Below are 25,442 nucleotides of genomic sequence, written 5' to 3'. Positions count from 1 at the left end.
ATGCACACTGCATCACATTGGTCTGCATGGCTGTCGTCCCAGAAGGAAGCCTCTTCTAAAGATGATGCACAAGAAATGGATTACTGGAACCATGTCCTTTGGTCTGATGAGACCAAGATAAACTGGTTCAGATGGTGTCAAGTGTGTGTGGCGGCAACTAGGTATGGTGTACATAGACAAGTGTGTCTTGCCTACAGTCAAGCATGGTGGTGGGAGTGTCCTGGTCTGGGGCTGCATGAGTGCTGTTGGCACTGGAGAGCTACAGTTCATTGAGGGAACCATGATTTCCAACATGTACTGTGACATACTGAAGCAGAGCATGATCCCCTCCCTTCAGAGACTGGCAGTATTCCAACAAGATGACAACCCCAAACACACCTCCAAGACGACCACTACCTTGCTAAAGAAGCTGAGGGTAAAGGTGATGGACTGGCCAAGCGTGTTACCAGACTTAAACCCTACTGAGCATCTGTGGGCCATCCTCAAATGGAAGGTGGAGGAGCACAACGTCTCTAACATCCACCAGCTCCACTATGATGAGAACTCCAGTGGCAACCCGTGAAGCTCTGGTGAACTCCATGGCCAAGAGGGTTAAGGCAGTGCTGGAAATAAAGGTGGCCACACAAAATATCGACACTCTGGGTCCAATTTGGACATTTTCACTTAGGGGTGTACTTATTGTTGTTGCCAGCGGTTTAGACATTAATGGCTGTGTGTTATTTTGAGGGGACAGCAAATTTACACTGTACTGTACAAGCTGTACACTCACTACTTTAAATTGTAGCAAAGTGTCATTTCTTCAGTGTTGTCACATGAAAATATATAATCAACTATTTATATAAATGTGAGGGGTGTACTCACTTTTGTGAGATACTGTATATGTTTTGTACAAAAACATAGGCTACTTCCTGCTGCTGTTTTGAGTATGCTATTAGTTAAAAAGTCGGGAAAGCCATAGCCAATATTGTAGCATTATAGCATCATCTGGGTTGAGAGGCTGCAGTGTTTTCAAATTGGCTTGTTGTTGACAGTTAATTAGTTGCTGTTCGTGAACAAAGTGGATTCATTTCTAAAATGAGCTGCTGAACATGTTGTCCACCATGCATGACTGCATCTAGCTTTTCTGCTGTACCAATGTGAAGTCTTGCATGTACAATGTGTCTTAACTTTTTCACTATCCTGCTACGATGTCAGGTTGATCTGGGACAAACTCCCTTACATGTAGTTTCTCATTGTCATTCACAGCAAGTGGCACTCCTTTATTGTACAACACAGAGGGAAACGTGGCAAACACAGACAAAAATGAGGAGAATTATCCTGAGACAGTGAGTCTGAACAAAGAAAACATCAGCGAAACTGCTTTTTAATGACTCATGATTCTTTGACCCAAGGATTTTTGTACATCCAATTATTCAAACATGTTTTGTCATATGCCTCCATTAAAATATCCTTTTTCATAAAAATAATACCCAGTGCATACTTCGGGTCTCTAGTATCTCTCCAGGACAATATTAAACTGTCTAATTAATTAACTTCATTCAAAGACTTACTTGAACCTGCTGGACCAAAAAGCAACTCCTTCTCTCTATTCCTCAGAGTATTTGTCTTTAACAAAATTTGTTTTTGTGTGATAATGTAAAAAAAAAAAAAAACATTTATAATGTTTCTCTCAAAGTTCAAATTGTCACTAGAGGTCTGAATGTAGGCATTTAAGTGTTACATGTTTTATTCACTGTATGTTTGATGCAAGTGACAGCAGGTTTCCTGTTTCTCATGATGGTGCTGTTGTCTCACTGGTGCTACGAATGCAGACACACTGATGAGAAAGTTAGTTAACATGAGTTTACTGTGACAGCTGATGGTGCAGAACCGAGGTGTCAGGTTTAGTGCTGATCTGCAGTTTCTTTGGTACTGGAGCCTGGTACCCTACAGCTGCGCAAATAGGGTTAACCTCCTTCCAGTGAACAGTGTGAATTGACACGCAAAAAGCTTAAAATGCATTGATATGGCACGCAAAATGTCCTTAAAAGTGATGTGCTATTTATATGCCATCAAATTATATCATGTTGAAACAAAGTTAATCCTCAAGGAAATAAAAAATAATTAAATGGAAAATGATCCAATGACAATAATAGTAACCATACAAATAATTTTCACACACATTGTTTTAGGGTGGCAATCTTAAAAAGATGTTGAGATTTAAAGGTTAGTGTGTAAGATTTAGTGGCATCTAGCGGTGAGGTTCTGAATTGCAACCATCTGTCCAGTCTACCACTGCCATCTACTAGAGCCCGGCACGGGCCCAAAATGCTCCAACTTCTCACTTCTTTGCTTGATCAACTGTCACGTGTATAGTAGCCTAATGCACAAGTAGCCTAAGTTCTCTTTGCTTTGGCTATTTAGAATATACTCAATACAACCAGTGGTTAATTTATAAATTATTAGGTGCTGGAGCGTGTGAAATGTGCCATCCGCCAAAAATAATTAATTAATAATTGACAATGAAATAATTAATTATTTAAATGCATGGCGTACCTGCACAGTGTTTTTAAAGGCGATCAGAAACCATTATTAGCTGCCCAATCTAATAGTAAATAAGGAAATCCATTACTTACCTTATTAGGCTGGATGAAATCTTTTTTTTTGTGCAGAAGGGCGGTGCTGTGACTGAGCGCACTTTAGAGGTGTCGCAGCAGCACTCCAGCTATAGCTCTGGTACAAATTAAACACTGAATACAACAATATTTCACACAGAAGCATATGTGTGCTCTGCACATATAAGGGCACAATGAAAGGAGAGAAGTTAAATGAACCCGAGCCAGATCTATCAAAAAAGAAATAGACCCGAGCCCGGCCCGAATCAACCCAGCCTGTCGGCCCCATCAGTGTCTCTTCTGAGGCAGCAGAGAGTGGCCAGTCAAGAAACAGGTAGATATATTAAGAAAAATTCAGTAAAACCATGTATTATTGTGACACTGACAGATAACATGGAAATTGAAAGCCAAGAGTGTGTTGGTGCGAGTCCTGCACTTCACCAACTGAGCTAACTGCACACCATGTCAATAGAAGTCAATATTATGGCTTATATTCTCATCCACTATCTAATGGTTGAAAATATTGCTCTGATGCAAAACTTATTTGCAGACCCCCACAGTCTATTATTACTACTTCTTGTTCTTCTTCTTCGAACATATTCAACGTTGTGTCTGCACAGCCTGAATTCTACCAGAAGTAGAACAAGGAGAACGTAGCGACAAACAGCGCTCTGTAGAAACATGACGATGTCCATGGAAGGGGGGGCCCACAGGTACGGAAATATAAGTATCTCATTCTAAGGTAATTAAAACAGAACTATTTATTATGTAAGGTCTTTACACACCACTGAAAACTTAGTTATGGATCTTATATTGCATTTCTGTCAATAAATCCTCAGAAATATTGCACACTGGACCTTTAATTTCCATTACATTGTTTCTTTTTTATATTACTTTATGTTTTTTTATTTTTCTCATTGTGTTTCTGTTTTAAGTGTTTTTGTTTCGTGTTACCTTGTTTTTCCCGCCCTGAGAATCACATCTGTTTTTAATAATACTATACTGTAATTAAAATATATTAATATTATTATCATACAACCTTTTGATTCACTCACAATGAAAACCACATGTGGTGGTAGTCAGTTCTGTAAGATGTGAAACATCTGGACACTAGAGTCTGAAACTGTGATTGTTGTTTGTTAAAGACAAACAGAGAGTAGGGTACACATACAAAATACTTCTACAGCGGCTGGACCAAAAACCAAATACAAATCAAATTCTGATTAGTTTTAGGCAGAACTTGATTTTATTGTTAGAAAAAATGTTTGGATGAGTAATATATCACTGTTTTTTATTATTTTTTTCTACATGGTAGTTTTTATGATAGTTTATTTTTGCATGATTTGTGATCTATTTTAACTTCACTTCAGAAGTTTTGGACTTCTGCTCTGATTGTCCTGCTTGAGAGTAGATTGAGTCCATGCAGATCACAACCACCTTAGACAAGAATGTGTGTCTCTGTATAGGTCTATTGTTTTCTCTGCACTGTGATGATTTCACAGTTAATACAATTTTTTTTATTATTTATATTATCTCACTCCTCACACAATAAAAACAAACATATGAAGTTGTGTGCACAGACATTTGCATTCTGCTCTTTATTTAACAAAAAGCCACCTTTTTTAGTTTAGCTGTTGCCAATTTGTGATGTGTCCTCCACAGAAAGCCACACAAAATTACGATTCATGTTTACGTTTATTGTGGCATCAACCTCTAGTGGCCTCACAGTGAACACATGACAGACGGTCAAATAAATTGCCAGAAAGTTGGGTTTTGGTGGCCACTTTTCATTTAGAAGACCGTGTGAAACAAGACTGATTTTTTTTTATTAAGTTACGTAGTAGCTTTAACTACATCGCTAACAATATTACCGTTAAAGGTGTTGACAGCCCCGCCTAGCACCCTAACCTTCACAGGGGTGTGTGCCTAAACCTATTTAGTGATTTCATGCATGTCACTGGTGAACCCAGCAGCTGTGCAGATCGGCCTCAGAGCCATCCTAATCCGTGTATGGTTCATTCTTTGATTGTTTAGTTTCAAATCCAGTTGTTTTTTGTTTTTTCCACTTTAAAACAAAAATGGAAGAATAGATAAACCGAAAACAAAACAACAAACGTTTTTTGTTTTCATCTGTTTTATAACCAAAACAGAAAAATATGGATTTTAATGTTTAATGTGTCCGATTAGTGTAGCATGTGTGTGTTGATAAACCTGCAGCAAATACAGTTGGGTGATGGTCGTGCCTGATTAAATAGGCCTATAATTAAGATGAGCTTGAAAATCAACAAAAGTGGGTTCAGTTCAGTTTGTTACTCACTAGCAACTGGGAAAGGATCAGGAACGCCTCACAATCCTCCAGTTTATAAGATTTCTTCAGTATCAAATTGATTCAATGATAGTTGATCAGTCAGTACATCCAATGGTACACAGCAAACGTGAACTTTTTAGGCTATAAGTTATTTGGCGAGCTCATTATTTAAATAGCACACCATGCTGGGTTCATTCGGAGTAAAGCTCGGCATGAAAGCACGGTACTGACAAGCACTTAGTGGCAAATAAAGAGGTCTGAGTGGGTTCCCTTGTATTGCACTATAGCCCACAATATACATAAAACTTTGGTAGCCTGCTGTGTTGTGGGCAGAATATTAGGTCACTTGTATTCTCTTGCTGCAAAGAAACATTCATAGCTGCGAATATGTAGGCACATTTAGGATTACCTGTCACTGTGATGTTGATGGTGTTGCTGTACTCCCCCCGGCTCAGACCCACACCAGTACACTCCAGTGTCTGATGGGTAGGCATCAAAGTGCAAGTGCACACCTCAGACTTCCTACAGGATGTTTTTCTTCTCACTCTCCAGCCGCTGGAGTCTGACAGTGTCACGCACCTCAGAGAGATGTGGTTATACTGAAAGAACTGAGATCTCGTGCTCAGTGTGGCTGCAGAGGAGGTCAAACCTGAAATAATGAGGAATGGATTTAAATTATTTCTGTGTAAGCAGCTGAACATATGTGTTAAATGCAGACATTGCTGTGGTGAAATTCAAAGCTGTATTAATCAAGATTGTTTTGTATTAATATTCAACTGAATGGCAACACGTCCTCACACTGCATGAAAAGTAGGATTTTCGGCAGTTAATGTTATATTGCAGTTGATGTTCAGGTTAACGGCTGCTCATGAGGATTTTTGGTCAGCACAAAAATGTGTCAAAAACTGCCAGGAGTTGATGTGGATTTTGTCAGTGTTGCCCCCATGACCCCCCCTTTCCCTAGGTCAGGGGGAATATTTCACCTGCTGGGAGCTTTGTATTTAAAAAATATGCTTTAGTACAGAAAGTTTAATGCATCCTGTCATTGTGTTAGTTATGGATGGAATGATATTGAAAATAAATTAGTCCTCGGAACCCTCTCAAGGACCCCTGGGGGTCCCCGGACCCCACTTTGAGAACCAATGTTGTAAGAAGCATGAAGAAGAACGAAGCCACTCAGTTCTAAACCTCAAAATGATTAAAGTCCACTTTGATTTAATAGATATTCTGTGAAGTCACTTGAATTGTTTTTCAGTATCTTATACTAAAAAATATGATTGAGAGGATATGAGTTTATTTTATTTACGTATGCATAAATATTATGAGGACTAATCTTTAGATCCACACTCCATACGAGCTGGTGGCGGTAATGCACCAATTCATTGTTTACCAGTCACTAATAATATTCATGAAGAAGAACTTAAAAGACAGAATACATTTTTTGCCATTCACTTCCAAAACAACATACTGTAGATGAAAATTGGAGGGTGTGTACCGGACCTTCATTGTCGTAGTTTCTTAAGTTAAGTAAAAGGTCACAGTTTGGTTAGGATAAGGCAACAAAACTACGCCTTACAAATCATGACAAAGTATCTGTATTATGGCATTATTGAAATTTCTCACAAAGTCCTCCTCCTCTTGTCTTACCAGACTCCTGAGAACTGTTAGTGTCTATTAGACAAGATTAGTGTCTATTAGCCAAGAGCAATCTGGGAAGTGGTAAAGCCTTAAATTCAACCTGGGTTAGCTTGACTCTTGACCCGCTCTCTTTCCTCTGTTCCTGATTAGACCTTTTGTCTGGCTGGTCTGGTTGTTTTTGACAGGATATGCTGTGGCTAGTTAGCGATTCCAGTTCCACGGCACTCAGTCCTTTCTTTTCCAATGGTGATTAGTTTACTTCTGTCATGGTGATCATAATTAAATGTGTTTCCAATGTGGAGAAAAAACAAATTAAAAAACTAAAATTTACTACTGGTTGCAGGTTGCTTTGTGCCAATCAATTATTACACTACAACAGATAAAAGTACAACTGGGATGAATTCAGATGAATTCAGTTGTTTGCAATTTTGACTACCACTCTGAAATCCCTGAGGAGACCACACCAGAAGACAGAATGTAGATATATAATACCCAGAGGGGACGTGCATGTTTTAACATAAACAAGATAATCTGAGACAGGTCACTTTGTAATGTGGGACACCTGTATTAAAAAAGCCCAAATCACCTCAATTTACGCATGGACAAGAAGTTAAATAAGAAAATGTAGCCTTCATAGAAATATCAATAATTCACATAAACATATAAAATGTAATATTTATTCATAAAGAGCTAAATGACTAAATAAAGAAAATATCGGGAAAATACTTATAAATAAATCTCTACACAGAATTTACTGATCCACTGTGATAATTTATTTAAATTAATTTCAAACATTCTATTAAACAGTAAGTAAAAGTTAGATTAATGCATTAGGCTATTCATTTGGTTATTTGTTTAAAGTCTCCATTCTATTAAAACTGGGGATGTTCTTGCAGCTGAGAGACTCATCATCTAGCCGGTCATTCTTTGAGACAGGTTTTTATATATTCATATAAAAATGAATACATAAATACTCATACAGTTTATGATGGTAATTGTTAAAAGCTGAGATACTGTACATCTTCATGGTAGGATGATGGGCCTGCTCACAACAGCTACTGAGAACTCATAACGTAATAGCCTTCAGTACTAGCCTACATTAACACACACATTAACGTGTGGGCAATTTATGTAACTTAGGCCTACATAAAAATATTTAATGTTGACTTTTGTCTCCTGGTTGAAAGTCTGGGTCAGCAGGCCCTGATGCTCCTGCAGCTCCCCTTCTGTCTGTCTCCAGACTCACATGTCTTCTGCTGGTGGGAACTCCCTACCTGCCGTCCACCATCTCACTGGGCCTCACAAACAGAGACAAGGCTAAAAGTGAGTCACATCATTCTCTGTTGAGTGTTGTTGTGGAGATAAAATGGGATGTTTTTGTTTCTGCAGCTCAGCGAGTTCAACAAACATGTGATGAAGGCCAGGTAGAGGAAATAATTTGATGACAGTGTTAATGTATGGATACTGTATCGGCATGGATGTGATGGACCGAATTACAACATTAAAAACATTTGCGGAGACAAAGCAACTTGAGCATCTGAGTTAATTTGCATTGTTTCCCATGTTTTGTCATGAATCAGATTTCTAGATAAATTATATACATTTTTTAATTTCATTGTTTTGTGATTTTTATACTTTTACACTACCAGCCACGAGCGTCAGCAGACTGAGGTAGTGTCATTTTACTCCACTAGAGGGAGCCACAAACCTGACCCACATTCAGTGTTTGATCCAGATCAGATTTTTCTCTGTTTGAGAGCTGAGGCATCTGAGTTCTGTATTTTAATAATTTAATTATGTATAGTGAGTTATTTAATGTGTGGTTATGTGGTTTTGACAGATGACCCCAAACCCCAGCGCTGAACACAGACCAGGAAACACAGTGTGGACATCATGGTTTTTAATTTCGTACTGCAGTTTTGAGTGTGATGCTCTACCTTTGTGTTCATAACACAAAAAGATATTCACTATATAGAAATTTCTTCAGATGTTTATTAAACAAATCATCTCCTTGAGCTGGCATACACAAACACAACTGCAACTACTTCCTGTTAACATTGCCTCAGGATCTAATTACTGCGCATACAGACATGCAGGGAAAGTAGTCCAGGCAATTTCAGTCAACTCACATGACCCAATGAACAAATGAAAATAATTTTAAATATGTTTTGGTTACAAAATGGCTTGTTTCTGAAATCTCAGCGCTGGCTCTCAGTGTGTCACAGAATTGATATCCAAATACTGCTGCTCATCTATAAATCACTTAATGGTTTTTCCAGTTGAACTCTCTAGAGCCCTCAGAGTCAAAGAAAACATGGAGAAGCAGCAAATAGCTACAAGAAACTTCCAGAAGAAATTAAACTTTCTCACGTTTATGTTCACCATCGCCTTCTGATAGACTACAAACCTTTAATTTACTGTAAAAAAGAAACACGTCAATACTTGTAGTGGCGTGATGACTGACCAGAGGGGTAGAACAAGGTACAAGGTTGTTTATTTGTCATTATTACTGTACAACATGTTAGCGTCATGCAAACTTTGCTATTATCAAATGCATCTATATATCTCTATCTATCTATCTCTCTCTATATATATCTATCTATAGATATATAGATATCTTTGCAGGTTTTACTCACAATCCTTTGTGTCCTTGTGTGTTTTTCATTAGCAGGAAGGAAGTGTTGAGGTAAACATAATCCAGCCCAGATTCTGCGGAACAGAAGCTGCTATTTCAGTACTTACTGAAATATTTAATGCAATTGCAGCCTGTCCTGAGCTAAATATTATGTTGTTTGTTTTCACACTGAAGGTTTCTGTCGATTTTAGACCAGAAGAAAACAGGACAACTAAACAGACCTGAAGTTATCACATGATTTAATGAGTTCAAGCCATTTAAACATTTGTTTCTGTAACAGTTAACAACTGATGTAATTTTGTAACTTTACACTTAATTAACAAAAGAAAAAATACACAGGTACACATATATAATATCCTACAAGAAGAACTGATTGATAACAGTCTGGACATTTTTTCTTGCCCTCTAACTGTCGAACTGTATTACACAGTTTTACACAATAAAACTGAGAGTTTCTGTTTCCTCTAAAAGCACATAACAAAATTTCTTCTGTCTAGTGCATAAATTATGATTTTTACAGTACTGGTGTTGCAGTTTCCCGTCAGTGGTTTCCTGCTTTCACTTTAGTGTAGAAGGTCAGTGCAGCTTTTCTATCTGTGGAGGAAAGACACAAACAAACTATTATTATAAGTGAGGCACAGTGCTACAGTCATTAGGTGGACAAAATAATAGAAACACTTGCCTTTATTTCACTGTTCACAACAGGCCTCAAAAGGACTCACATGTAATTTTAATGTATCAGGCTGAAGTGGACCTTAGACTACTTTTATATGCCATTTCTTTATATTATTATCTGTTAACCAAATGATCTGAACTAGATGAAACACAAAAGCAGTAGAGAAGTAAATAAAGCATACAACAAACTTTATACCAGTCCTATTGATGCTACTTTTGATACTCACGACTATATGTGGTGGTTAAATGACTCAATGTGAAGGAAATATCAGGATGCAAACAGACCGCACTTTTCTCTGACTGTAACATCCACCTGTATATTTACTAATTAATAGTAATTGAGTAGCTTTATTTTGTACACACTTTATATCACATACACCTGCCTCATGTACATAATACTGCATAATTACTTCACTAAATTGTTTATTTATTCCATCATCCTTTGCACTATTTCACTGCACTACTGTCTTCCTGTCTACAAATGTTGTTTTTTTTGTTATGGTTGTGTCTTTGTTTACTTTTGTTGTACAATGTAGTTTGTGTCTGTGTTTGTTGAGCTTGCTGTCCTGTCTTGACTTGTTTTATGTGTGTGTACTGAGTGTAATGTAAAACCAGAGTCATCTTACTTGTTTTTGTACAGTATGTGTACACATACCTGTTCATTAAAGGGGATTCTGATTCTGAAGTTACCAATCAGAAGCCAGGAGGACTTAAACTGAGCACAACCACATATTTAAACATGTAAAAAAAAAAAAACTGTGTGACACTGTAAATATACAGTATTGATAGTAAATTAACTAAAATAGATGAATTATTTCCACTTCTAAACCTTGTGTCTACATACTGTTTGATCATTGGAACTATGCATTATAACTTATAAGCTGACAGTCCTCTGTCCCGGTCCCTGGTTCAGCCTTGTATGACCCATATGTATAGAACTGATAGACTCATTAGTAGCCTAAGTAATTACTACCCATGAGTAGCTGCCAGACGACAACATTTCCCTCTCAAATGTAACTACTTTATTTCAGTCAAAGATGCATACTTTGTCAGTGTCTATCAAGGTGAAAATGGACCAAACCACCATCTTTAATCTGTCTTTAAATAAAATAACAGGAGGGTGACATCGTTGGCAGAGACCAGCTTTAATGTACTGCATGCAAGATTTAACTACAACCAAAGCCCTTCCTAAATAAATTAAATGTTTGCTGATTGATTTTTAAATGTGCATACAGCGCAGTACAAAAGGTAGTGAGACTGAATCTTACATCCATAACAAGCGAGCACAATACATTATGGTAAAAACAACTTTATTCATCCTTCCCCAGGTATTTCCCCATTGATGCTTGAATGTTGTTCCTGGAATGTAAGTTGCTTTGGATAAAAGCATCTTCCAAATGAGTAATGTAAATGGATTTGATGGACAGAATTACACTATTAAAACATATGTGGGGACAGAACAACCTGAGCATCCGTTGATTTCAGTGTTCTGTGGTTTTTTGAAGAACACACATTGTAAATTAACCTACCTTTTTCTCTTTTAAGTCACTCAATTGCTTTTACATGTCACTGGTATAAATGTGACAGCCACGACCTTCAGTAAGACAGAAGTAACCTATAGCGTCATTTTACTCCAGAGGGAACCACGAGCCGGACCCACTGACCGATATTCGCTGTTAAATCCACATCAGATTTCCCTCCGTGTGAGAGCAGAGGCAGTTTCGGTTTTACAAGTTTTAGTAATAAATAGTGAGTTAATGAATGTGTGGTCACATGGTTTTGAGAGATAACCTCAGTACCACTGTTGTGCAACTAAATATATCAGTCAACCAGAGTGAATATAAACCAGAAGTGGACATCATGGTTTTAGATTTCATGCTGCAGGTTTTTAATTTTGATAATCTTTCATAACAAAAAAGATACTGTGTCTTCCTTGGGTATGAATATTGCTTGCCTTATCCAATTTGTAGCATTATATTTTAAGACGCAGTTATTTTAGCATTTATACTAATGTTAGGTAAATGTTTTGTGTTTTTTATGGCATTTTTGCAACATTCTTAACATATTGCATTTCTCACACTGACATAGCCCTAGATCTGACTGACTAGGCCTAAATCACAGCTTACTATTATTATTATTATTATTATAACCTTAATCTTTATTCAGAGAGCCTGTTATTTATCTTGTCTGAGTCGAGCTTATACAGTATCTCTCAGAGACACGTCGGCCCGGAAGCATCACGTGGTGAAGAATCATATGGTATCCAGAGCTGTTAAATAGGATGTATGTATTTGTTTATTTAACGGTTCTGATTCTAGAAGCTAGAAAAGTCGCCCACTCATCATGGAAACAGAATATGCCTCGTCTTCATCGCTTCCTAGTTACGTTATAAGGAGTGTACAGTGAGTGTGACTTGTTCTGTAGTTTAACGCCAGTTGGGATCCGCTCTGGACTCTCACTGTATGTTTGAGTTCTGCAGTCTGGACGAAGCATGTTGGAGGTAATGTTAAGCTCATTTGTTTCACAGCTATTAAAAGTTAACTTTTCATACATTCATTTGAATTTCCACCCAAGAGATAATCAGTTTAATAAAAATAAGTTAAGTAGCGACTGTGTCCTTTGTTCTCCTGATAGTTGAGGCTAGTGTAGCCTATGAAATGAAATGTGAATTGAAAATAGTTGTTATATTCATTATGGCTTCACTGTAACTTTAAAAATACCGTTATAACATTGATGTGATGTGTTGATCAATTGCTGATTGCTGTTTAAGCCATTAAACAACAGCCAATGCATTTACATTTATCTGACGCTTTTATCCAAAGCGACTTTGCTATCCATGTCAGAGGTCTGGAGCAACGAGGGGTTAAGTGTCTTGCTCAGGGACACAATGGTGGATGTCTCACAGTGGAAAGTGAACCCAGGTCTCCCACACCAAAGGCAAGCATCTTATCTATGCGCCATCACCGTGTGTGTGTGTGTGTGTGTGTGTGTGTGTGTGTGTGTGTGTGTGTGTGTGTGTGTGTGTGTGTGTGTGTGTGTGTGTGTGTAAAATATAAATTATTATATTAATAAATTATTCTATCTAAAAATGTATTGGCTGATCGGAAAACATTTCCCACACAAAAGCTGGAGCTGCTTATTACCGCTACTGCCTCGGCTGTCCCAACGTGACACACTGTGTCTGGTCTCATCCAGTCATCAATTTAGTCTACAGTTGGTGTTCTGCCTTGGCTCCACCTAACACTGACCACTCTGCCTGTTCTGTCGCTGTCATTGCTCCTCCAGGAAACCATTGCTCCAGAGCCCCCAGCTTCCACGTCTTCTCCTTATACAAGTCTGGCAGAAGTCCACTGCTCCAGTGACTGTTGCAGGGATCTGACAAAGTCTCACTAACCAAATGACCCAGCAATTTTTCTCGGGTACAAGACGTGTACAAAGTGTAACACAGAAAATCTGGTCCGTTCAACCACAGTGGTTTAAAGACTTCCAGTGGCTAACATTATGTCAAACGCTTTGTTCTAGCGCAGTTTCTCCAGCTGCCTCCTAACCTGGCTGTTTGAGATAGATGGGCGAGTGGGGGAGGTACAGAGGGGCACAATGCTTTCTGCTGGGGGGAAAGATGTTGAGGTTGAGGGGTGTGGGTGGTGTGTGTCATTGGTCCTGATCACTGAGGAGGTGTGAGAGGGGAGCAGCTGGAGGGTGTGGTGTCTGTGTGACTGGGGGCATCTGAGCTGAACCTATTGAAGTACACACTCAGCTCATTAGCTCTGTCCAGACTTCCCTCAGCCTGATGTACCCTGTGAGGGTCTCTCCAGACATGATATTCTTAATGTCGACAAAACCAGCTATTGGGGAGTCTTTCCCCCTATAATCGATGTGTCAAAACATAGACTGTATTTCTTTTAATTCTAGAGAATGAATGGAATTTTATAGGTTAGTTCATGATAAGAGTGTAGGTTTTCCTTTGGAGGAGCCACTTGTTTGAGGGGAGGGGGTGTGGGGGTCCTCCCCCAGCAAATTTTTAGCATTAAACACTGAATTTCCTGCATTCTGGTGAATATTTCTGCAGCATTTCCTGCCTTTTCTGCATCAATCTATGGAGGAAATGGTTTTTATCTAGGCTATGTCAACAGAAACAAAACTCAGGCAGCAGGTGACTAAAATATAAAATGTACCAGGATATAATTCAGTAGGTGTATGGCTTTCAGGCATTCTGTATTTCTTTCATGATTTAGTCTTCCCTCTTCGTTGTGTCTTTGTTTGGGGAAGTTCCTCTTTAAATATGTACACTTTCACCTCCAAGGATAATTAATTCTTTTAAATTCCGTTAGAAACTCCTGGACTGAATGTTCAAAACTAACTCTGCCACGCATATCTGTGTAATCGGATATCTCCAGAAAAGATTTGAGAACAACTTCATTATTTAATCACAATTAGTTGTGTTATTAATCACACATTTGTCAAAACCTCCCCGACCTATAATCTGCTGTTCATTACTTGTACTGCTGACATGATAGAATGATAGACAGACACATTGTCGGGTCGGAAATAAGGACCGGCCGGTCAGCAGTGGTCAACACTTTTACCCTGTGAGACCACAGTCATTCTTCCGGTGGCTACACTACAAACACTTCTAATTATAACATATTGTAAACCAACAAAATGTATAAATATGGAAAAGAACCAACCAATCTAGGAATTATTCAACAATAACCCGTTTGGGACTGTGTGGATGAGATCTGTGCAAAACAAAACTAAGTGAAAAAACTTCACAAATCCTCACGATAACTTCAGCAGCTCTGTGCAGCTCACATTCCCTACAGGACAAGGCTTCATATTATACATTTTTATATTGCAAAACTCTACAAGCTAAGTTAGCCGATCACAAACTGTCTGCCACCCACTGCGCGAGACCAGGTTCGCTTGATTCCTATCACAGCTTCCACCAGTGTCGCGCTGTAGTATGTAGCTACACCGTAGGCTATGCACGTAGCCAGGCATTTATACTTGTACGTTGGTGTACCCGTCATTCTGCAGTTACACTTCAGTGTGTAGTTACACTTTTGAGGAGGTGCACATCAGGCTACGCCATAGGGTAAGGGGCTACGCCGTCGATTTCTGGTTCAGTCGTCTGCTCACATGCCACAGTTTGAATAGTGTCATTTAACAAAAGGCGACATCTTGTGGTGGTTTTTCAAATTTTTGAGACACATCCAACCTCCTGATTGTCACGGTTTGTCGTGTGGAGGCAGGTAGTAGGAGCCAAATGCTGGACACGGATAGTACAGGTATGGTTCAAGGGGTTTTAATAAACAAACAAAGGCGAACACACTTACAAACTGAGTGGCTGATGACAGAGTCCAAAAACAAAGGTTGTCCAACAGAAGTCCAACATCCAATAACGAGTGAGGCTGACAACACGAGAACACACTGCAACACAGGGTGACAACATACAATGACCCGACAAGGACAAGACAGAAACACCAGGTATATATACACACACAGGGACTAACGAGCAGGGTGGGAGCAACACAGGTGAAAGACATGAGACTAACAAGGCACAGGCAGGGAGAGAGAGCAGGGGAAAACAGAGACAGACATGCAGAGGGATCACTGGGGTAACAGACAAGACAAGGGTTACCGAACACTAGACGACAGACCAAAATAATGCTAACTAAACACAAAACTGCAAAACACGGCATGGCAGACAGGCAGAGTGTGACACTGATAAGCAGGACGGGTTGAAATGAAACCAGGAAACATGAGGCCTGTTCTCTCGGATACCAAGTCAGGACTCAACTTTGGTTCCATTGTGAGATTTGCATCATTAATATGTTAAACTGTTTCATAAAGATATAATTAAATTAGAATACTGAATAAATGCACCGCTTCACTTCACCAACAGCTAAAGCCTTTTATTTTGTTCTCCGGGACAGTCAGAAGGACTACAAAAATCACAATCTCTAATTTTAAGCACGGAGAAAAAAAGTCAATTAATCGATCAGATGATCAATTTAAAATAATCAAGCTATTAAATACTTACATACTTGCCATGTAAGTGCTAATTTTTTTTCCCTGAGTAGTGGGTGGAATTTGCAACCCTCCTGCCAATTTTGGTGAGTTTTTGTCCAGCGGCAATGCGGCAATGATCGGGATCCAAGCAAGTCGAAGAGGAGAAGAACAGATGCAGATGACTTGAGAGATTAAAGTGATGACAGAATTTGGATATTTTGAGATAATTGGGGAAACGCATGCTTGATTTTAACAGCATCAACTTGAGATAAGAGAGGTTCATTATATGTACGTAACTAAGAAGAAAGTGTCGCTTGATCCGAATAAAATAGTCTAAATAGAAATTTGTCTCACTATGATCTGAAAAACCCTTATTGTCAGCAAAAATGACCCGGTCACCAAGGGAATTTGAACCCTAGTGACATACTGACTGGGCTACTGGTGAAAGGCTGTTTCCACACACATTCTCACAGGTTGAGGTAGGGACGTCACATGTGCCAGACCCGGTTAGTTTTCTCAATTTGAACTTAAAACGTTTACAACAGACAAGATGTTGGTGAGAAAATCCTGAAAAAAATCACACATCATATTGGGTGTGTTGTTAATTATTTTGATGGCATTTAATCCAAGACTAAGCAAAAAAGAAGATGTTGTGCATACTGTACAATTTATAGCAAGATACTGAATATCACTGCAGACTCACCGTTTGGCCGACCTGAAAACCCTTTGAAACACTTGATATTGGCCATCTGGAGAACGACTCTGTCGAGTTTGGTAGCATTTGATGAAAGACTTGTGGAGATATGGATGTTAATTGAATGAGCATATTCTGAAAAATATAGTGACTGACTTCTGAATTGATCATAGTTTGATGCAAACGTTAGTCACATGTCAGTGGATGTGCTGAAAAAAAATTCAGCTCTCTAAAGTACTGGTGATTTTCTTAGATTTTTTGAAGTTTGGAATGAGAAATGTCTGGAAATTTACATTTCTTGTAATAAGCCACGGTCATTACCAATTTTTATACATCAACTGAGTAGTGACCCGAGATCGTACAAACCGAATTTTGTACGAATCCATGCAGCGAATTACACGTGTTATAAACTTTTTGCAAGTGTAGCTGTAAGGTGACAATGCTAACCACTGTCTGCAGATTTATGAGCATTTATGTAAAATTGTATGTAAAGACAAAAAGTAAAATTTTTTTATGGAAAAAACCAAATTGACGTATCAGAATTCTTTTGATAACTTTTGATCAGCGATGTTCGTAGATGATCCTGCCAAAGTTTCAGGTCGAATGGGGAAACCGTCTGGGACGAGTTCACAAAAATAGGTTTTAGAGAAAAGTGGTAAAAAGTCGTATTATTTGACATTTTTTGAGCAGAAGACCATTGGAGCAAAGATGCAGATGAATCCAGAGATTAAAATTAAGATTAACATTAAGATTAAGATCAACTTTATTGTCCCCTGAGGGAAATTTGTCTTGGGCAATAGTGCCGCATGAGGCTCCAGTAACAACAGTAACATATATAGACTTCACACTCGCATGCATCGCACAGTCCGCATCATACATTTCCATTACATTGCACAAGTGTCACAAAGTACAACAGCCACAGTTGTAAGTTAAAAAAAACTTAAAGACTTTAAACAAAGGCGTTTTCGAGGTAATTGCAAAAATGTGAAATTGGTTGTTATAACGCCACCATGAGGGTGGAATTTCCAACCTACGTTCCAATGTTGGTGAGTTTTACACTTTTAATGGAGAGAAAGAAAGAAAGAAAGAAAGAAAGAAAGAATAATGAGAACAAAAACAATAGGGCTAATTATGTACAATCTGATACTGTGAATCTGATGGCTGATGGCACAAATGAGCCACCAAAGCGCTGAGGTAAAATACATTTAGGCCTATTGTTCCTGGAAATGTAGTATAAATGTAGTATAAATTACAATACAATACTGAAACAGTTTAGTTAATATTGTAATGTTGGTTAATCATCATAAAATGTTTCAATACACAGGAGATCAGAGTCAATGGTTTAATGTTCCCTCCTTTTTCCAGGTCTATCTTGAGTGATCGGTTCACGTCATCCAATCATCGCTGCTCCAGGTGATGACGTGCACCTTTACAAGAATGTTCATGAAAACCTGGACATGAAGACCACCTGGATGGTTATGGTTCATTTCGGGAACTTCTTGCCTGGCTTTACCTTATTTCCATTCTGGACTCTCACTGTATGTTTGGTATGTACGGTGGGCTTGACGCCCGTTCTAGGTAAGCTCATATGTTTAGCTACTAATATTAGTTTGTCCCACTTCACTGAGCGGGGACTGATATTAAAATAAAAGGCTCAGTTTGCTAAAAACTTACAAAAATAAATACATTTTTCAGTTTAAATAACTGGTTCAGTATAAGTCTGCTGCCAGAAAAGTTTATAACTGACGTTTTGGGCCGTTGGTCATATAAAATATGTCCTTTAGGAAATTATAATTTGCATTTTCACCATTTTCAATTGAAGATTAATGAAGAAAGTAACAGATCAATCAGTGATGGAAATAACCGTTAATTGCAGCTCTATTTCAAAATCTTCTGTAACACCGCTGATCTAAAATACAGTTACTGTTCCTGGAAAAGTTTTGGAAGTAAAAATAATAGTTGTAATTATATTTTTGCTTCTGATAATCATAACAGTATGCTAATTTAAAAAAAAAAACTTTTAAGAAGATTTCTATTTTCCCTCCATTTCTCAGGTCAGCCTCAGTTGATCGGTTCATCTCGGCCAATCGTGGTCGTTCTGGGTGATGACATCATCCTGCCGTGTCGTTTGGAGCCTCTGCTGAACCTGGAGGACCTGACAGTGGAGTGGTGGCGTCCCGACCTCCCGCCTGACCCTGGAGATCCACTGAGTCCGTACAAGTATGTTCACCGTTACCATGACAACCAAGATGTAGAGGAAATGAAGATGTCGTCATACGCTGGGAGGACGACGCTGTTCAAAGACGAGCTGAAACACGGAAACGCTTCACTCAAGATCCTCAACGTGAAGCTCTCCGACCAAGGAAGCTACAGATGTGTTATCCCACAGCTGGGGAGGGCTACGATTATTAGGATTGTTGTTGGTAAATTTCTTTAGATTAATTAACTCTGCTGCTGAAATAAACATTTTATAAGTTTATAGTTCCCTTGCAAATTTACAGTCATTCTCAAAAACAGTTTTAATGTTTACAGCTTGCATTTAACTGCTTCATGTGACCGATCGCTACAGAAAATTACTGATGAACATTTAATATCACGCACTGCAAGAGGAGCCTGAACTACAGAGCAAAACAAGAGCTGATGTTTGATTTGAACATCTGGCTGTTTGTTAACTAATGTGTAAATGAACACATTAGCTTTTATTTTGAAATGTATTTTAATGTAGAACTTTTTATTTTATTTATTTAATCAAATATGCTTTAACTTGATAATAGTAATTTCCTTCCGTTATATCATTATTAGAACTGTAAAAATACGTTGTAAAAAGTGTTGAAGGCGTGGTAGACATGGCGTGTGCACATATCAGGGTGGTACAAATAAAGTGAACTATATTAACGTTAAGGACATTATTTAAATATTTTAAAGAAAGTTTCTGAAAAGAAGAAATGTATCCTTTTGTAACACCAGTACATTTCAAAATCAAATTTATCTTGAGTAGACAGGATCCTGAGTTTACCAGCCTGTTAGACTCTATGAATTAGTACACGGTAAAAATCCATATTGTCGTAGAATCAGCATCACTTTAATTTTCCAAGAAGTTTACACTTTGAAGAATTTGACTGGTAAGAATTAAAATATGGGGCATGAAAGCTAACTTATTCATTTAGGAGGGGTGACCAAAACAGTATAAATAACCAGCAAGCCTTTAAAACAGTAATCTGATGATTAATCATGTGACTCCATGATGGCACAGTACAGCCTCACAGAGCTGCTAGTATGACCGTAGACTCTCAAAAAGTTGAAATTATTGTTATCCTGTATCTGTTTCTCTTTTTATTCTGTTGTTTTGTAAAGATTTACAAATCTAGTGTTTTTTCAGATCTAAACTCGACAACTGAGGCTCCGCTGTTTCCCACAAATGTCAAAACTCCAGATCGAAAGGAGGAGACGGATGTTCAAGGTGAGGAGAGGGGGAGAGAAAGAATTAACATAATTAGTGCTGAATCATGTTCATATTCATGTATCTGTTGTATTTCAGTTACCGTAACTTTTGTCTCCGTTTGTCTTTTTTCACATCAGGAGCTCGATCCCATCAGGGCGTTTGGATCCCAGCTGTGGTTTTCTGTGTCTTACTTGTCCTGGTAGTTTGTGGTGGTGTCGATTGTGATTAAACACAAGCCTCAAAAACTAAATGTGAGTCAGAAGGAAACCAAACAACTTGTCCCTCCAGCTTCCACAGTATGTATGTAGTAACCCCAGACCAGCCACTTCCAGTCTAGGTGCCTTGCTGAGGATCTCGTTGGTATTTGATGTTAACGGAGATGAGACCGTTCTACACGTTCCTCTCTTGGATCTGTCTCATCAGTTTGGGGATTCAGAGCAGCAGAACCTCCAGCCACAAGTGGACCCACTGGATCAGCAGGAGGAAACTGAGTAGACTCTCCCCAGAAAAGGCTTTGCGTGTGGCATCAACCTCAGCTGTGTGGAGTACTCCAGCACATCTTTATTTTGAGCTCAGCTTCATCAGTGAGGATAAGGAGGCTGAGAAAAGGGAGGTAGTGGACTCCTACATTGAGGGGTGCAGTCTGAACCACATGCAGAAGGTAAGATGAAGGAGTTGTTGGTGGACTTCAGTAGACGGAAAACATCCCTAATCCCTCTACCTGTTTCCACCCATGCGGTGGATGTGGACACTCTGCAGGACTACAAGTACCACAATGCACCACAGATTGACAGGAACTAATCCCTTCTTACCATAGACTGTAGGCCTATATAAGAATTGGACGTAGTCATCGTGACTTCACTCATTGGGTTGTCGACTACCGTTTTGAAGCCTTGAGTTTGGCCGATAGGGTGCTGCCATGTTGAGTTCTTGCAACCAGCAGCAGCGGACGGCTCTGTTTGGAGCTAGCTAGCTTGCATATAGCTGCATCTGTAATTCACGCTAACTGTCATTTTAACAGGGATGACAATTTTGTCTAGTGAACAACGGACTTAAAACAAATGTACTCACCAGAGAAAGTGAACAACTCTTAATCTTTATCAACAGCGCTGGTTGTAAATCTGGTTCCCGCTTGCTTCTTACATTCATTTCAACTCGGACATAATGAAAAAGGGGACATTATGTAAATATCAAGAACATAATAACTTGAATGTTATTGATCTTTTTTTTTTTAAATGTATACTTAAATAATAAATAATAAAAAACTAAAATTATTGTGAAATTGTCAGTGGATTTGTGTGATTTAATTCTGACCATTTTCTCAAAGAGTGCCGATGAATGTAATTTGTAATGTAGGCTACCACAATCAAAAATAGTTCCTATAATAAAGACCTTCATTACACAACCATTCACACTCATATTCAGACCTTCAGAAGCATGTGTTTTTGACTGTCCCCAGGTTCACTGTGTGGTACAGAATTAGTTCAAATGTTTATGTGCTTTAATTTAATACCTCTATTATAACTTGATGCTGAGACTCCAAGTTTGAAATACATTTCAGTTTATATTGTGATCAAATGTTGCATTTTCCTAAAAACACATTCACAAGACACTAATGAGGGAACATTTCTTTATGTTTTACTGTTATTTCCCCCAGCTTTCATCTGCTGTTATCTTCACAGAGTCACAGTTTTTAAAATCATCACTGCTTAGTCAGTGTTTAGTCTGCAGGAGTAGCACAAAATCCTTGGCCATGTACAGAAGCATTCTCTATGGGCCCCTTCCCACATCCCCTTCCCTGTGGCTCATTTCAAGCAAGAAGTGAAACGAGTGGAATAAGTCCCTCTCTCATCAGTACTTCACCGAATAATTTGTGGGCAATATGACAAAACTAATTCATAACACCAGGGTCAGAATCACAGATATCAGTCTTTTTGATTTATAATATTCTCTGTTAATGACTTATCCTCATGCATGGTAAAACACAAGACTGTGTTTAAAGGTTTAAAAAAACAAATGTAACTCTGTATTGTGTAAATGCTACTAACAAAAAAATGATGCACAAAAGCAGAAGGCTGAAGAAGCAAATACTGCGTGAAATAGGTATATTCAGTTGCAGGTGAACGGTTCATCTCTGCCAATCGTAGCTGCTCTGTTGATGACCTCATCCTGCAGCCTGACCTTGGACAGCAACTATGCTCACCATTACCGTTCCATCTCTTCACAAGCTACAGTACCTCTTGTCAATACAATCAATACTAAATCAAGTACACAAATCATACTGGATGGAATTCACATGTATCATAGTTACAGATAAGCAGAGGACGGCCATTTTAATTTTTCACGAAAACTAGGTGAACTGTGGACTTATCTGACCACAGCACATGGTTCCACTTTCAGTCCATCTGAGATGACCTCGGGTCCAGAGAACATGGCGGCGCATCTGCACACAATTGATGTATGACTTGCTCCTGTGTAACACAGTTTAAGGTTGCCTTTCTGGATGACTGTGTTAAGTGACAATGGTAATCTGAAGTAGACGCGTGAGCCCGTGTGGCTGTATTTGTTACAGAAGCATGATGTTTTCTCAGGGAGAGCTCACACAGTGATTTCTGACCTGGTCCTTTACGCTCCAAATGTCTCCAAGTTTAGTCTGGGGGTCCTCACACAGAAGATTTTGAGCATTAAAATATGTTTCTCCTGTAGATCAACTCATTTAATAACATCCCTGCTGAGTCAACATACATGATTTAGTCTTCACTCTTCTTTTGTGTCTGTTGTTTGGGAAAGTAAACTTTCTGATTGAACCTTTCCACCAAACAAAACTAAATGTCAACACCTGTGATCAGGCAGAAATCTCACCATAAATCCACACGTTAACTTCTACTGCAGTGAAAAAGTTAATTGAAACTTTTACATATTCTAGATTTATTACACATAAAGTGAAAATTTCAAAACTTTTTTTGTGTTTTTAACAGCTTACAGCTCATGGAAATCAAAACTCCAGGATCTCAAAATGTATTAGTGTAATTTATAATACACAAATATCGACCTGAGAAAAACTCAAATCAGCTGTTTAACTCAAAACACCTGCAAAGGTTTCCTGAACCTTTAATCTCTCAGTCTGGTTCTACTGCTCACAATGAACTATTTTTAATAGATGCACCTTTAGTTGTCTGTAGAGTAGTTTTAATTCAAATGTTTATACGTCTCTTATCCAATAAATCATCCCAGTGTTTAGTCCCTGCCTACGCTTAGGTATGGAACAAGTATGTTCACAGTTTAGAGATCATAAAGATGGGATTATATTGTGGGAGGAAAGTGCAGATCAAAGGTGACCTGAAACACGACAAAGATCTCTGACCATAGAAAGTACAGATCTTACATCACATAGTTAGTGTGGGATACGATTGTTAAGCTTGTTTTTGGGATCAACTCAGGTATGAAAAGACTTTATAGACTGAAAAGACTTACTTTACTTTATAAGGAGTTCCCTGTCTGATCTGACGTCACACAGAACATGAAGTGCAGGAGGAAATACCTGTTCCATCAGCTATATAATTATCCACCTGTGTGACTGAGAAAAATATTTTAAACAGTTTGACCTTGGCTCTCTTTGTTAAAGTTTAGTTTGGTTCCTCCACAGCAGCTGTGCGTTACTTAGAAATGGGAAGCTGGGGGACAGGAAACACAGGAGCCTGGCTGCAGTTAACATGAGACAACCCCAGATTGTTGATTTCAGAAACCAACTAGAGACGTGTCGTCACCTTTGTGCGACTGCTCATCCCACACATTCTCACAAACTCTTTGCTTCAGCTGATCTCTGTACATCCTGAGCCCGTTTGCAAATGTGAAACAAAAGTTCCCCCAAGACAATTTTAGTTTTTCATTTTTATTAAAGACAGATTCCAAAACACATTTCATACTTTGTGGTCAGAAATGAGAGAAATGAAAAGGTGTTACTCAGAGTGACAAAAAAATACAACCCGTTCTCACTTCCAAGTCGTCACATATAATCAAGATCTCTGTAACGCACCATAGAGCCCCGTAGCGGTCTATAATTTGTACAATAAAGTCTGAGTAAGGAGGTGTTTGGCGTGGATGAAAACTGGACTTTCTACCAAAAAGTCAACAATGAGTGTTTTTATTTGTTTGGTTTGTGAGAACGGGTTGGTCTCCACAGACAACGTCAGCTGTGTGGACAGTTTACGTCTACTCTGGATCATTGTTTTCTAGATCTGAACTGCACCACCTGTCCAGCACCAGACAGACATTTTTCTCAGGAGCTGAATATTAGACTTACAGTCATCTGCTGGATTCAAACATCATTATTTAAATATCTGTAAAGAAACTCAGTGTCTCATCACGAGTTAGTGGGGGCGACTCCAAAAACAGATAATCTCCGATTCTGGATATTACACAATGAAACTGAGAGTTTCTGTTTCCTCTAAATGATTTTTACAGTACTGGTGCTGCAGTTTCCTGTCAGTGGTTTCCTGCTGTCACTTTAGTGTAGAAGGTCAGTGCAGCTTTTCTATCTGTGGAGAAAGGACACAAACAAACTATCAACAAGTGAGGCACAGTGCTACAGTCATTAGGTGGACAAAATAATAGAAACACTGGCCTTTATTTCACTGTTCACACCAGGCCTTTCAGTAGCATGAATGTTGAGGGTGCATTATTGTCAGAGAACAATCAGACATGTAATCCGATCTGAATCGGCGGTTTCCCTTTATTTGTGGTATGCAGATCAGATTTTGGTAATATTTTTTGGGGTACATTCAGCCTCGGTATTATTATTATTTGCCATTTCTTAATATTAACTGGTTATGACTTAATATCATCAGTGTTTATTTGGTAAATAACCAAATGATCTGAACTAGAGGAAACACAAAAGCAGTAGAGAAGTAAATTGTGCATAAAACAAAAATGTGTTTTAAATTCAGTTGGATAATTTATTATATCAGTCCTATTGATGCTTACATTGAAACTCACAACTTACAGCCTGACTTTATGTGGCGGTTAGATGATTCATAATGAGAAGAAAATATCAGGATGCAGACAGACCGCAGTTTTCTCTGACTCTAACATCCACCTGTATATTTACTACTTACTAGTAATTGAGTATTTTTCATATTGAACAAACTTTATATCACATCCACCTGCCTCATGTACATAATAATACTGCATAATTACTGCACAGAATATTAATTTATTCCAGCTTCCTTTGCACTATTTCACTGCACTACTGTCTTCCTGTCTACAAATGTTTTTTTGTTTTCTTTTTAGTTTGTTGAGCTTGTTGTCCTCTTTGTTTATGCTTGTTTTGTGTGTGTACACTTGGAGTATGTGACCTGGGTCAACTTACTCGTATGTACAGTATGTGTACACATACCTGGCGATTAAAGATGATTCTTACTCTGACTGAAGTAACCAATCAGAAG

General features: G+C 38.5%; 2 protein-coding genes across 8 annotated transcripts in view; one reads left to right on the top strand and one right to left on the bottom strand.

The window, feature by feature from the left end:
* Window positions 1-9,397: 9,397 nt before the first annotated feature.
* LOC123980359 overlaps window positions 9,398-25,442 on the bottom strand; it is a 42,193-nt gene continuing 26,148 nt past the window's right edge. For 2 of the 3 annotated variants that reach the window (XM_046064713.1, XM_046064710.1), the window contains one exon: window positions 23,875-24,536. In XM_046064713.1, coding sequence (XP_045920669.1) covers window positions 24,484-24,536 — 53 coding nt within the window. In that variant the 3' untranslated portion in view covers window positions 23,875-24,483. Of the gene's footprint in view, window positions 9,770-23,874; window positions 24,537-25,442 lie in introns of those variants that run through there. The other variant, XM_046064711.1, reaches the window with a different exon arrangement.
* LOC123980366 (myelin-oligodendrocyte glycoprotein-like) lies at window positions 17,919-21,283 on the top strand. Of its 5 annotated transcripts, none has more exons than XR_006827475.1 (5): window positions 17,919-18,134; window positions 18,611-18,979; window positions 19,936-20,016; window positions 20,136-20,294; window positions 20,422-21,283. XR_006827475.1 is itself a non-coding variant. In XM_046064723.1 (5 exons), the coding sequence occupies exons 1-4, from the start codon at window positions 18,014-18,016 to the stop codon at window positions 20,225-20,227; spliced, it is 663 nt and encodes a 220-aa protein (XP_045920679.1). In that variant the 5' UTR covers window positions 17,919-18,013; the 3' UTR covers window positions 20,228-20,249; window positions 20,422-21,283. The 5 variants fall into 5 exon arrangements, 4 of the variants coding, with proteins under 4 accessions (XP_045920679.1, XP_045920678.1, XP_045920680.1 ...); XM_046064723.1 differs by having other exon boundaries at window positions 20,136-20,249; XM_046064722.1 differs by having other exon boundaries at window positions 20,136-20,249; window positions 20,321-21,283.

The sequence above is a fragment of the Micropterus dolomieu genome, linkage group LG12, assembly GCF_021292245.1.
Source record: "Micropterus dolomieu isolate WLL.071019.BEF.003 ecotype Adirondacks linkage group LG12, ASM2129224v1, whole genome shotgun sequence".
Lineage (NCBI taxonomy): Eukaryota > Metazoa > Chordata > Actinopteri > Centrarchiformes > Centrarchidae > Micropterus > Micropterus dolomieu.
The sequence above is the reverse complement of the archived record's forward strand: the minus strand, read 5'-3'. Positions and strand labels throughout refer to the sequence as shown.

What these genes read in the sequence shown, in the direction of transcription:
- LOC123980366 (XM_046064723.1), top strand. Translation starts at nt 18,014, where the DNA reads ATGAAGACCACCTGGATGGTTATGGTTCATTTCGGGAACTTCTTGCCT. An exon ending in GGGCTTGACGCCCGTTCTAG is followed by an intron (nt 18,135 to 18,610) that starts GTAAGCTCATAT and finishes TCCATTTCTCAG; the next exon opens with GTCAGCCTCAGTTGATCGGT. An exon ending in GATTATTAGGATTGTTGTTG is followed by an intron (nt 18,980 to 19,935) that starts GTAAATTTCTTT and finishes GTGTTTTTTCAG; the next exon opens with ATCTAAACTCGACAACTGAG.